The 14,714-nt window shown below is 37.2% G+C and overlaps 1 protein-coding gene across 4 annotated transcripts in view; it reads right to left on the bottom strand.

The window, feature by feature from the left end:
- SPAG17 (sperm associated antigen 17) overlaps window positions 1–14,714 on the bottom strand; it is a 281,073-nt gene that overhangs the window by 11,505 nt on the left and 254,854 nt on the right. For all 4 annotated transcript variants that reach the window (XM_037826256.1, XM_037826259.1, XM_037826258.1 and 1 more), the window contains one exon: window positions 959–1,103. In XM_037826256.1, the coding sequence (XP_037682184.1) occupies window positions 959–1,103 (145 nt within the window). The remainder of the gene's footprint in view (window positions 1–958; window positions 1,104–14,714) is intronic.

Here is a 14,714-nt window from a genome sequence, read left to right as displayed (position 1 = left end):
ATGATTCTTTACACATCCCGTCTTCTTCAATATATCATGTGCAATAAGACTGAATTCATTTTCATAAAGATACACTAATCATATCACCCATTGGATCAGAAATCTCCAATGATTCAGTGTTGCTTAAAAAAGTCTAAACCAAGGACTCAAGCTCATCCATAACTTGCCTCCAACTTACTTTCCCACTATATGTCCTAATACTTCCCATGCTCTCAGTAAATTAAACTTGGTGCTAATCTCCCCAAACATCCAGAGCTTTCCTATTGCCTATTCGTCATTCTTGAAGTCTCTTTCATCAAGTTTCTGCATTCTTTAAGACCGAGCTCAAATATATATAACTGTAACACAAAGCAGCCTATGATTCATGTCATTGGAGAAGTGCAGAATGATAAAGGAATATGTTGGACACTACTTCCACTACTAGATTATGTAATCAGAGTCCAATTTTCCATTTTCATATGATGAAAGACTTCATACAGTATTTTGCCCATATAACAGGGAAAATTGGTATGTGTATGATACCTGTACCTTACCCATATAATAGGCAAAATTGATACCTGTGTGACACCTGTATGTCTAGTTTCACCAATGTGAAATGCATGTCATTCAGTGACTATCCAACCTATATAAGAAGGAACTACTCCCAATTCCCCAACAAAATGACAGGTTGTTTTTTTGATGTCAGAGATTTGGGGTTTTTTGATTGCCCAAAGCCGATAATATTTACATGCATTCAATATGCAGTTACTGTGCATATTGCCAAATGCTTTCAAAGATGAATGAAGACAGAATCTTTGTCCTAAGAAATTTAACTAGGATTTTAAAGATAGAATTAAGGAAGATAATGAAATGCAGTATGAAGGGGTTACAAAATAGCATTTTGACTTAACATGTTTTCCTGGTTTAGGTGTAATATTTGCAGTATATGTGATCACTCAAATTGAACTTTAAAGGATATTAGCTTCCACAGGTAAGAACAGAACATCATGTTCAGTCATAATCTCAATATTGTGAGAAATATGTGCTGATCCTTTAGCACCATCCTCTCCAACAGCCATGGCAAAAATCTCCACTTTCAGTTCTGTCTGCAAACCAGCTGCCACCTACAAGATACAATACACAAAGCATGTTAAAAAGTTGGGGTTTGTTCCCCAGGTGGTGGGGTAGTGGTAAAAGCCAAAATCTGTTCTGCTTTTCTAAGGCTATGATAGAACACAAGCCAAATCCTGGCATGCCAGAGTTCTCTAATAGCTAAAACATAGTGGTCTCCTTCAGTAAAAACAGGTTCTTGGGATCTCACCTTGCATTAAAAGATGACATGATGATAAAGTTAAGTTTTTCCTTAACCAGTGTTTTTTTTTCTGGTGATTATGCAGGTAACACTGTCAGTGATAATAGACCACCACCAATAACACAACATAGAGAAACAAATATATTAAATTAAGGCTATCTCCCAAATACTCAGAAAGTGGAACCTCGACAAGCTTTCAAGTAGCACATTTCAAAAGTGTGATCCACGGAAACATTAAATTATTATACTTACCTAGCTCCCACATTTCCTGAGTTGCATTCTTGAATAACCTTTCAACCTCTTCACATGCTATGTTACAGCATTTTTGACTTAACATTATGTAAAACAAAACATGTTCTCCAAGACTCCCACACTTGGATCCTCACCAGGTTCCCTCCCTGTCTTCCACTATTCATTCAATTGGTTAATCAAAAGTCGTAGGAATCATCTCTGATTTTCTGTTACCTTCATCTCCCCACCCCCAAGCTAATGTATTAACAAGTCTTTCTGGCTCAACCTCCAAAATATATTCTGATTCTACTATTTTCCACCTCCAGCATCATTCTAGTTCATTACCACCATTATCTCCCACCTAGATCTTTGCAAAAACTTCCTGAGCTCAGTCATCTCCCTCATGATCCATTCATACAGCAGACAGGAATTGTTTTAAAAATATAAAATCAAACATGTTAGCACCTCTACTTAAAATTCTCCAGTGATTCCCATAATATTACATTTAGAATAAGCTTTGAAGTCTTGCTATGGTCTCTACAGGACATTACATAGTCTGTCTTCTTCATATGTCTTTGATCTCTATTCCTACCTCTCTTGTCCTTGCTCAATATGCTCCAGCCACACTGACATTTCTCTTCCTCTAACACACCAATTTCATCCTTCCTATCTGTCATCCCCACAACTTGGAACAGTGCTTCACTTTCTACTCCTTCCTAGAATATTTTTTCCCCAGGTGTGCAGGACTGGCTCCTGATTTCTCCCACTGAAATGTAAGTTCCATGAGGGCAAAGACCTTTTCTGTCTTATTCTCTGTTATATCCCCAGCAACTAGGCTTAGAACTATACTTGGAAAGAACAAGTGATTGATAAATAATTGTTGGAAGTTTTTTGATGAATAAATGAATGTTGACGAAGTATATCACTGGAGAATCAAAATGTACATCAAAGACCTTGGGGAGTCCTACAGTAAAACAAAATAAAACATGAGGAACTTCTGAGAAAGATGGCAGAGTAGGGAGCCCCAGGACTCAGTCCTTCCACCAAAACAACTATTAAACAGGCAGGAACTATCTGGAACAACTACTTTGAAACTCTAGAGGCCAGAAGAAGGCTGTACAGCATACAGGGAAGAGTAGGAGGAAGAGACTGATAACTTATGGTAAAGAACTGTAAATTGTTCTCTCTGAGCAGGAGCTACTGGTGCCCATCCCCCACTCTTGTGGAAGGCTATTGTGGGGTCCAGTTCCTGGTTAGGGACAGAAAGGTACATAAAAATCCTCTACCCCAAAACAGGGGTGGGCGCAGCCGATTACCAATCACAGTTTTGATTAGCGAATTTGGATCACTGGATCCTGGCTCTATGGGCAGCTGTTGTTGCAACCTACCCTGGAAAAAGGCAGCAGCCACTGTTTTAACTCTCCCCAGACAGGGGTGGAGGTGGTGGATATTTAAAGACACAGCACTTCCTCAGGGCTGTGGTGGACAGTTAGCTGAACAGCAGCATTTTCTGGGCAGTCCAGGAAAGCTCAGCTTTGGGGAGCCATCAGAGAAGCCATTAGCACCCTGCCTGATCTCCACGGGGCACCTTGGAGCCAGTCTACACCCCCTTCATGGGTCTACAGCCCTGTTTTGACTGGGAAAGACTGACAAGAAAGTCCTCTCTGTGGTGAAGGGTGTGCCTTCTGCAATGAGAGAATTCAGTCAGCTGGATTTAATCCAGTCAGTTGAAGACTTTTAAGGGAGAATGGAGAGAACTTTCACTTCTGCTTCAGTCAGCCAGCCTCTCCTGGGGACTTCATTGAGGACCTTCATCGGAGTTGCCAGCTTGCTGCCTGCCCTACGGAATTTGGACTCATGCATCCTGCCCTACAGAGTCTGGACTCATGCATCACCACAGTTGCGATATATTTTTATAAAATCTCACGTTTACTGATATCTCCTGTTGGTTGTTTTCCCTAGAGAACCCTAACTGATACACTTAGGAAATTACATTTTAATTTCATGGTAACCACAAGGAAAACATGAAAATATATCCAGATAAAAGTGAGAAGGCATTCAATGTGGTACAACACAAGAAAAAGCAAATAAATATAAAATTAGGCTTCATTGGAAATGAAGGACAAAAAAGGTACAAGACATACAAATGCTAAATAGCAAAATGACAGAAGAAAGTCCTGTATTACCAGAAGTGACTTTAAATGTAAATGGATTAAACTCTCCACTCAAAAGGCAGAGGTTGGCAGAATAGATCAAAAAAAACAGCATGACCCAACTATATGCTGTCTCGAAGAGATGCACCATAAGTCAAAGATACATGTAGGTTGAGTGAAAAAGGATGGAAAAAAATATGCCATGTAAGTAGTAACTAAAAGGGAGGTGGAGAGACTACTAATACTGTATTAAATAGATTCTACGTCAAACACAGTTATGTTAGACAGCGAAACCTAGAGTGGACGATGATGGTAGTTAATACAAATATAAGAAAGTTCTTTCATGAAGTAGTATAAATGTATGTCACTATTATAAAGTGTTAACAATAGGGTGGTATATGGGTAAAATACAATTAATGCAAACTAAGGGCTATAGTTAACAGTAACATCATAATATTCTTTAATTTATGTGAATTTCATTTCATTTTTTGATTAATGTAATTAATTGCAACAAAGGCACTATACCAAAGCTAAATGTCAATAAAGGGATGTAAGAGAGATTTTTTTTTTTTTTTTTTTTTAAGAAACAGGAATGTTCTCATACTGATTGTGGTGGTGATTGTACACTTAGAATGGATTGTATGGTGTATAAATGAAATTGTTTTTAACAAAATAATAGACCTACAAGTGCTGGAGACGATGCAGAGAAATAGGTTCAGTTATTCACAATAGCAACTAAAAGAATCAAGTATCTGGGAAGAAATCTAACCAAGGATGTAAAGGACATGTACACAGAAAACTAAAAAACATTACTGAAAGAAATTAAAGACCACCTAAATAATTGGAAGAATATTCTGTGTTCATGGACTGGGAAACTAAGTATCATTAAGATGTCCATAATACCCGAAGAAATACACAGATTCAATGCAATCCCCATCAAAATTCCAACAACTTTCTTTGCAGAAATAGAAAATCCAATCATCAAATTTATATAGAAAGGTAATGGGCCCCAAATAGTTACAGCCATTTTGAAAAAGAAGAATGAAGTCGAAGGACACACACTTCCTGATCTTAAAACTTATTACAAAGTCACAAGAAACAAAACAGCATGGTACTATTTAGAAGGCCAAGACCTCAATCTTGGGGTTGCCCTTATGAAGGTTGTTACTGCAAAGGAGAGCCTAAGCCTACTTATAATTGTGCCTAAGAGTCTCCCCAAGAGAACCTCTTATGTTGCTGAGATGCGGCCTCTCTAAGCCAACTTGGCAGGTAAACTCACTGCCCTTCCCACTACGTGGACATGACTCCAAGAGGTATAAATCTCCCTGGAAACTGGGACATGATTCCTGGGGATAAGCCTGGACCCGACATTGTGAGATTGAGAAAGACTTCTTGACCAAAAGGGGGAAGAGAAATGAAACAAAATAAAGTTTCAGTGGCTGAAAGATTTCAAATAGAGTAGAGAGGTCATTCTGGAGGTTATTCTTGTGTGTTATATAGATATCCCTTTTTAGTTTTTAGTGTATTGGAATACCTATAAAGAAATACCTGAAACTGTTGAACTGCAGCCCAGTAGCCTTGATTCGTGAAGACAACTGTATAATTGTATAGCGTACACAGTGTGGCTGTGTGATTGTAAAAACCTTGTAGTTCACACTCCCTTTATCCAATGTATGGACAGATGAGTAGAAAAATGGGGATAAAACTTAAATGAATAATAGGAGGGAAAAGGGAGATGGGGTGTTTTGGGTGTTCTTTCTTATTTTTATTTTTTTATTCTCATTCTGATTCTTTCTGATGTAAGGAAAATGTTCAAAAATAGATTGGGGTGATGAATGCACAACTATATGATGGTACTGTGAACAGCTGATTGTACGCCATGGATGATTGTATGGTATGTGACTATATCTCAATAAAACTGAATTAAAAAATAATAGCATGATACTGGCACAAGGACAGACATAGAGACCAATGGAATAGAACTGAGAGCTCAGAAATCAACCCTCATATTTATGGCCAACTGATTTCTGACAAGGTGGCAAAGACCACTCAGTTAGGAAAGAATAGTCTCTTCAACAAATGGTGCTGGGAAAACTGGATCTTCATTTGCAAAAAGAAAGCAGGACCCCTACCTCATACCTTACACAAAGATTAACTCAAAATGGACTAAAGACCTAAATAAAAGAGCTAGAACTATCAAACTCCTAGAAGAAAACATGGGGAAGTATCTTCAGGACCTTGTGTTAGGCAATGGTTTCTTAGACTTTACACCCAAAACACAAGCTACAAAAGAAAAAAATTGATAAATGGGACCTCATTAAAATAAAAAACTTTTGTGCTTCATGGGGCTTTAGCATGAAAGTAAAATGACAACCTACACAATGGGAGAAAATATTCGGGAACCACATATCCAATAAAGGGTTTGATATCCAGATTATATAAAGAAATCCTTCAACTTAATAACAACAACAAAAAAAAGACCAACAACCCAATTAAAAAATGGGCAAAAGACTTGAAGAGACATCTCTCCAAAGAAGATACACAAACGGCCAGAAAGCACATGAGAAGATGCTCAACCATCATTAGCTATCAGAGAAATGCAAATCAAACCCAAAATGAGGTACCATTTCTCACCTATAAGAGTGGTTGCCATTAATAAAACAGAAAATAACAAGTGTTGGAGAGGATGCAAAGAAATAGGAACACTCATTCACTGCTGGTGTCAATGTAAAATGGTGCAGCTGCTGTGGAAGGACAGTTTAGCAGTTTCTCAGAAGGATAAGTATAGAGTTATCATATGACCTGGGCAATCCCACTACTAGATACGTACACAAAGAATTGAAAGCAGGGAATCAAACAGATATTTACACACTGATGTTCACAGCAGCATTATTCACAATTGCCAAAAGATGGAAGCAACCCAAATGTCCACCAACCAATGAATGGATAAACAAATGTGGTACACACATACACTGGAACATTATTCAGCCATAACAAGGAATGAAGTCCTGATACGGAGACAATATGGGTGAATCTTGAAGACATCAGGTTGCATGAAATAAGTGAGGCCCAAAAGGACAAATATTTTATGAACTCACTGATTTGAGACAATTAGAATAGGCAAACTTACAGACTCAGAATCTAGAATATATGTTACCAGGGGACAGGGTAGAGATAGGAATGGGAAGCTAATGCTTAAAATATACATGGTTCTTGTTTGGAATGATGGAAATGTTTTGTTAATGGAGGGTGGTGATGGTAGCACAACATTGTGGACATAATTAACGGCATTGAAATAAACATCTGAATATGATTAAGAGGGGAAATGCTAGATTATATATGGTAACAGAATAAAATTTTAAAAAAAATCCATGAAACTATACTACACACTGTGAACCCTAAGTTAAACTATGGACATTAGTTATATTATAAAAATGTGCTATCAATTGTAACAAATGTTCCACACCAATGCAAGATTTTGGTGGCGATGTGCTACATGGGAATCCTGTATTTCATGCATAGTTGTTCTGTAAACCCACAACTGATCCAATAAAGAAAGATAAAAATTTTAAAAATCATTTTAAAAAGCAAAATAGAACATGACCCTGCATAACTGCTTAATCCTTTTCCCAAACTTTACACTTTGTTTAAAAATGTTCTTTTTTTCTCCTAATTCACACCTATCAACAGTTCCTTGGAAATATTATTAAAACTCACTTTGGTAAAAGTTGCTTTAGAGCAGCCCTACAAGCAACAAGATCTTTACAACAAAGGTGTTAGGGACTCCCAACTCCTGCCATGGCCAAACAACCAGCTTCTAGTGCCTCACAATATGCCTGTCATGTTGTTGATGCTCAATATATGTTTGTTGTTGTTCCTAAATAAAGGGAACAGGAACAATGAGGTGATGGTACATTCTGAAGTCAAAGAACAATTATTAGCTAAGTCAGGAGCAAAACCGTCACGTCTTTTTGCCAAGTCTATTGTTTGTTCTCTCTAAACATATACAAAACCTTAAATAAAATTCTATTAATCATTTTTTATGTGGTGAAAACTTTGTGATTTAAAGATGTGGTACTCTTTGCTGAAAAAAAAAAAGATTTAATCATAAACATGTAGAGACGCATCTTGTAAGAATGGTGTTTTCTGGAGCAGACTTTGGGAAATGCTGTTATAGATATGAAACAAAACACTAAGCACACCTGGTTCTATATTTCACATGCCTTGGATAAAAGCAACTTCTAATGAACTCAACCATTAAGCAAATAATTTAGTGCTTACTAATGTGAATCAATGGAGATAAAAGTGGGAAATGCTGAAATAGGAAATTCTGTCTCAATGGTGCTATTGAGAGGGCATGGTCAAAATAATGGACTGAGGAACCTTTTCTAGTTGTTTTAAAGATCTACTTTATGCAAAATGAAACATAATTAAGTCTGGGTCAAAAGTTAAAATAATAGTTATAGAAAGTACTTTTTATTGAAATGCACTTGTATATTACCTTCTCCATCCTCCCTGCTTTTGCTTTTATCTGGTCTATTATGTACCAGAAATTGTAAAGACACTGTGGGTAGAAAAATAAACAAGATAGTCTTTGCCCTCAAGGAATTCAGTGACTAGTGGAAGAAAGAGGCATGAATATGTAAGTTTTCTTCTAGTACTAAGTACTCTGAAAGAGTACCTACAAGTTGCTATGGGAGCACAGAGAAGATGTTTTAACCTAGCCTGAGCTTGAAGGGTAGGGGCTGAAATGAGGATAGGGCTAATGATAAAAGGCTCTGTCTAGTTTGCCAGACTACTCTGAAAATAACATATGGTGGGATGACTTAAACAGGAATTTATTAGTTCAGTTTTGAGGCTACAGGAACTCCAAAATCAAGATATCAGCAAGATTTGATTTCTCCCAGAGTCTGTACTTTCTGGTGCTGGCTGCCAGCAATCCTAAGGGTTCCTTGGCTTGTGTCCCTGGTGCCATCTCATAGTAATGTCCTCTCCTTTCCTACTTCTGTGACTTCCAAGTCTTCTTTATGAGGCCTCCAATAATCCAGATTAAGACCTGCTGTCATTCAGCTGTGCTAAATCTTACCTAAAAAGGGCATCTTCAAGAGGTCCTATTTACAATGGCTTCATATCCACAAGAATGTGGATTAAGAGTAACAACATGTTTTTCTTGGTTATATAACAATCAACCACAGCTTCCTAGAAAACTTGATTCCAGAGGGATATTGTGGTGGTTTTAAAATACGATTGCATATTCTTTGTGCTCTTCCCTTCAAGAGGTGAAGCTTAATACCCGTCCACTTGAGAGTGGGCTGGGCTTACTGGCTCACTTCAAACAGAAAGAAAATATGAAAGTGATGTATGACTTCTGAGACTAGGTCACAAAAGTCACTGTGGCTTCCTTGTTCTCTCAGATCACTTCCTCTCAGATCAGCTGCTACTGTTATGAGGACACTCAACAGCAGTAAAGAGAGGTTAACCAGGTTAACTGAGGCCTCTTCCCACAGTCAACAAGGATCTTAGTGAGGCTTCTATCAAAGCTTGATGAATGAGCCAGCTTGGAGGCAGACCCGCCAGCTCCCCAAGCTGATGTCTTGACTGCAACCTCATGAAAGAACTTCAGCCAGACTCATACAGCTAAGCCAATTCCAAATTCCTGGCTCACAGAAAGTATGACAACAGTTATTTGTTGTTGTAAGCCACTAAGTTTTGTTGGTATTTGTTACTCAGCAATATAGAAATAATATAGATTTTGGTACACAGAAAAGGATGCTAATGTAACAACAACAACAACAAAACAACAACAACAACAAAAATAGAACTAGGAAGTGGGTTGAAGCTGAAAGGACTTTGAAAAGAGTATTAGTGAAAACTTTAAGAGCCTTGAAGAAACTTTACAGAGGCATGATGGCCTTTGAGGAGGGCTCTTGAGATACTCATTGAGAGAGATCCTACTAGAAACTGAAGAAAAGGGATCCTTGCTATGGCATAGCAGAAACATAGCAACAATGTTGCCTCCAGTAATGTGGAAGGTAAAGTGTCTAATGAACTGGATGATCTAGCTAAGAAGATTTCTAGGCATAGTGTTAAAGGTGGATTCTGGTGTGGTTGTTTGTTTGTTCGTTTTTTTTTTACAGCTTATAGTAAAATATATGGAGAGAGATAAAGCTAAAGTAATAGAACATTTAAACAAAACAGAGCTAGGGCTTGCTTGTTTTGAAAATTCCCAACTATGCCAGATGGCAAGTGATGCTAAAATTAACAAATATCTTCCAGACAAAGTCTAAATCCAGGGCACTTCCAGGACACCCTGGTCTAAAGATGAATGCCAGTTTGTGGCTATAAAATCCAATGTCAAAACCTCAGAGAGATTGAAAGTGGTACCTCAGAGACCCATTCAAATAACAGGGTTTCTAAGAAGTTTAAGGATGTTGTCCCTCAACCATGTCAGCAGAAGCCCAAGGTAGATTTGTTGGTATGACTTTTGTCCAATGACATGAACCCAAATAAGATTTACAGGATACCTGCTAAATTTTAAAAATATTATATTGGCATAAAAAAACACCACCGACTTGTATCAAAGGGGATGGAAAAAATACAAAATGAAAAGAGGACTTGGATGCCCAAAATTCTACTGGCAAAAAGCAGGCTGTAAAAACTATGCAGCTGGAAACATGAGTTATATTTCATGGAAAAGAAAGGGTGACTCAAAGGGCAGAACAAAAACCCGTAGAACAAAGCCAAGAGCCATGGAGAATCTTTCTGTAGAATACTCTACAGAAATTACACCCCAAACAGCAGAATATACGTTCTTCTCAAGTGCCCATGGATCATTCTCTTCGGTAGACCACAGTTTGGGCCACAAAACAAGTCTCAATAAATTTTATCAAATTGAAATTACAAAGCACTTTCTCTGACTATAATGGAGTGAAGCTGGATATCAATATCAGGTAGAGGATGGGAAAGTTCATAAATATATGCAGTTTAACAACCCACTCTTAAACAATCAATGGATCAAAGAAAAAATTGCAAGAGAAATTAGTAAATATCTCAGACAAATGAAAACAAGAACACACCATATCAAAACTAATGGGATGCAGTGAAGGGAGTCCTGAAAGGGAAATTTATAGCCATGATTGCCTACATTAAAAAGGAAGAAAGAGCTAAAATCAAAGACCTAACTGAACAACTGGAGAAACGAGAGAAAGAGCAGCAATCTAATCCCAAAGAAGACAGAAGAAAAGAAATAACCAAGATTAGAGCAAAAATAAATTAAATTAAGAACAATAAAACAAGAGCGAATCAACAAAACTAAAAGTTGGTTCTTTGGGAAGATGAATAAAATCGACAAACCCTTAGCCAGACTGACAAAGAAAAAAAGAGAGAAGATGCAAATAAATAAAAACTAGAAATGAGAGGGCAGACATTACTACTGATCCCACAGAAATAAAAAAGGTCATAAGAGGATATTATTAACATCTGTATGTGAACAGATTAGACAGCTTAGATGACAGGGACAACTTCCTAAAAAAAATGAACAACCTACACTGTCTATTGAAGAAATAGCAGACCTCACCAAGCGAATCACAAGTAAAGAGATTGAATTAGTCATCAAAAACCTCCCAGGACCAGAAGACTTCACACGTGAATTCTCCCAATCATTCCAGGAAGAATTAATACCAATTCTGATCAAACTCGTCCAAAAAACTGAACAGCAGGGAATACTACTGTGCTGGTATGAATGTATTATGTCCCCTAGAAAAAACCATACTCTTTGATGCAGTCTTGTGGGGCAGACATTTTGGTGCTGATTAGATTTGCATGGAGCTGCGCCCCACCCAACTGTAGGTGATAACTCTGATGAGATATTTCCATGGAGGTGTGGCCCCACCCATTCAGGGTGGGCCTTGATCAGTGGAGCCATATAAATGAGCTGACAAACAGAAGGAACTCAGTGCAGCTGTGAGTGACATTTTGAAGAGGAGCTACAGCCAAGAGGGACACTTTGAAGAAAGCACAGTAGCTGCAGATGAGAGACACTTTGAAGATGGTCATTGAAAGCAGACTCTGGCTCCATAGAAGCTAATAGAAGACAAACACTCCAAGAGCAACTAGGAGAGACATTTTTGAGGAACTGCAGCCTAGAGAGGAACATCTTGGGCGAAAGCCATTTTGAAATCAGAACTTTGGAGCAGATGCCAGCCACGTGCCTTCCCAGCTAACAAAGGTTTTCTGGACACCATTGGCCATTCTCCAGTGAAGGTACACAATTGTTGCTGCATTACCTTGGACACTTTATGGCCTTAAGACTGTGACTGTGTAACCAAATAAACCCCCTTTTATAAAAGCCAATCAATCTCTGTTGTTTTTGCATTCTGGCAGCATTAGCAAACTAGAACAACTACCTACCTCATTCTTAAGCTAACATCATCCTAATACCAAAGTCAGATAAAGATACTACAAAAAAAAGAAACTATAGACCAATCTCTCTAATGAATATAGATGCAAAAATCTTCAACAAAATACTTGCAAATTGAATCCAACAGTATATTAAAAGAATTATACTCCATGATCAAGTGGGTTTTTCTCCAGGCATGCAATGGTGGTTTAACAAAAGAAAATCAAATACTGTAATACACCACATTAACAAATTGAAGGTGTAAAACCACATGATCATATTGATTGAGGCAGAAAAACCCACAGCTAACATCATACTTAATGGTGAAAGACTGAAAGCTCTCTCTCTATTATCTGGAACAGGACAGGGATGCCCACTGTTATCACTGTTATTCAATATTGTGCTATAAGTTCTAGCGAGAGCAATTAGTTAAGAAAATGAAATAAACGGCATCCAAACAGGAAAAGAAGACAAAACTTTCACAATTTGCAGATGACATGATCCTATATTTAGAAAGTCCCAAAAAATCTACAACAAAGCCACTAGAGGCAATAAACTGTTCAGCAAAGTGGCAGCAAAGCACAAGCAACAAAAGAAAAAATAAATGGGACCTCCTCAAAATTGAATACTTTTGTGCATCAAAGGACTTTGACAAAAAGGTGAAAAGGCAGTCTACTCGATGGGAGAAAATATCTGGAAATCACTTATCTGATAAGAGTTTAATATCCAAAATAAATAAAGAAATCCTACAACTCAACAATAAAAAGACAAACAACCCAATTTTAAAAATGGGTAAAATATATGAATAGACATTTTTCCAAAGAGGAAATACAAATGGCGCTAAAGCCTATGGAAAGGCGCTCAATATTATTAGCTATCAGGGAAATACAAATATCATTTCATACCTACCTGAATGGTTACTATTAAACAAACAAAACCACAAGTGTTGGAAAGAATGTGGAGAAATAGGGACAGTTACTCACTGTAAAATGGTTCAGCTGCTGTGGAAGATAGTTTGGTGCTTCCTCTGGAAGCTAAGTAGAGAACTACCATATGATCTGGCAACCCTGCTACTAGGTATATACTCAGAAGAACTGAAAGCAGGAAAATGAACAGACGTTTGCACACTGATATTCATAATGGTATTACTCACAATTGCCAAAAGACAGAAACAACCCAAGTGTCCATCAACTGATGAATGGATAAGTCACATGTGGTATATACATACGATGGAATATTATTCGGCAGTAAGAAGGAATGAAGTCCTGAAGCATGCAACAACATGGATGAACCTTAGGAACATTAGGTTGTATGAAATAAGTCAGAAACAAAAGAACTAATTATAATAAGTAAACTCTTAGAGTTAAAATCTAGACTATAGTTTACCAGGAGATAGAATGAGGGTAGAGAATGGGGAGTGGATGCTTAATGTGTGCAGAATTTTTAATTAGGTTGAATTTAAACGTTTGGAAATGGATAGAAGTAATGGTAGCACATTGTGATGAGTGTAATTAAGAGTACTGTGTTATGTGTGTAACTGTGGTTGAAAGGAGTTTAGAGTCATGTATGTCACTAGAAGGAAAGCTAGAGGATAAAACAGGGGACTGTATAACACAATGAACCCTGTGGTGGATGATGACTGATTAATAGTACAAATATGATAATGTTTTTTCATGGACTAGAACAAATGTATGTCACTATTACAAAGAGTTAATAATAGAATGGTAAATGGGAAAATATGCAAACTATGGATTATAGTTAACAGTAATATTTTAATATTCTTTCATCAACAGTAACACACGTACCACACTAATATTATGGGTCAATAATAGGGGAGGATAAATGATAGGGGATTTTTTTTTTTTGAGTAATGAAAATGTTCGAAAATTATGGTGATGCATGCACAATTATGTTATGATACTGGGAACCACTGATTGTGGACTTTGGATGGATTGTAGGGTGTATGAATATATTTCAATAAAACTGCTTTAAAATGTGAGACAATGTTGGCATATAGAGAATGCAGGAGAACAGTATATTGCTCTGTACTATTTTTGCAACTTTAAGTCTAAAATTATATGAGAATAAAAAGTACAAAAAAAAAATGACAATGAAGAGACTTGTCCCCAAATGTTGCCCTGCTTCCCGTCATGTCAGAAAGTCCTATTATATTTCAGTACATTTAGCTTAAAGCATGGTTCTGTTCCAAATACACATTACCCGTTGGGTAGTGTAATATAGATTTAAGATCAGACAGATCTTATCTTGAAAGAGTTCAAATCTTGGTTTTAATACCTACTTGGGCAAATTAATTACCTCTCTAAACCTCAGTTCTCTCATCTACAAATTTGGCACTAATAACAATATCTATATCAAAAGTATGTTATGTGGATTAAATGTGATATACATATCAAGTCCCAGCATATAGTAAAACTGCACTTGTTAAATGGGAGCAGCTATAGCATTTACCAGAATTACTTCATAGCTTAATTTGGTAGAATTACATTGAGTGAGTGGGACCTGGGATAAATCAAAAAGGCAAACTGGGTACTATTTAGAAAAAAGTGTAGGAAAGTTAAATATCACGTTATTAGAAATGGCACTGAATGCAAACTTTTTGCAAAGCCCATAATTGTGCTAT

The sequence above is a fragment of the Choloepus didactylus genome, chromosome 2 (assembly GCF_015220235.1).
Source record: "Choloepus didactylus isolate mChoDid1 chromosome 2, mChoDid1.pri, whole genome shotgun sequence".
NCBI classification, from domain to species: domain Eukaryota; kingdom Metazoa; phylum Chordata; class Mammalia; order Pilosa; family Megalonychidae; genus Choloepus; species Choloepus didactylus.
The sequence above is the reverse complement of the archived record's forward strand: the minus strand, read 5'-3'. Positions and strand labels throughout refer to the sequence as shown.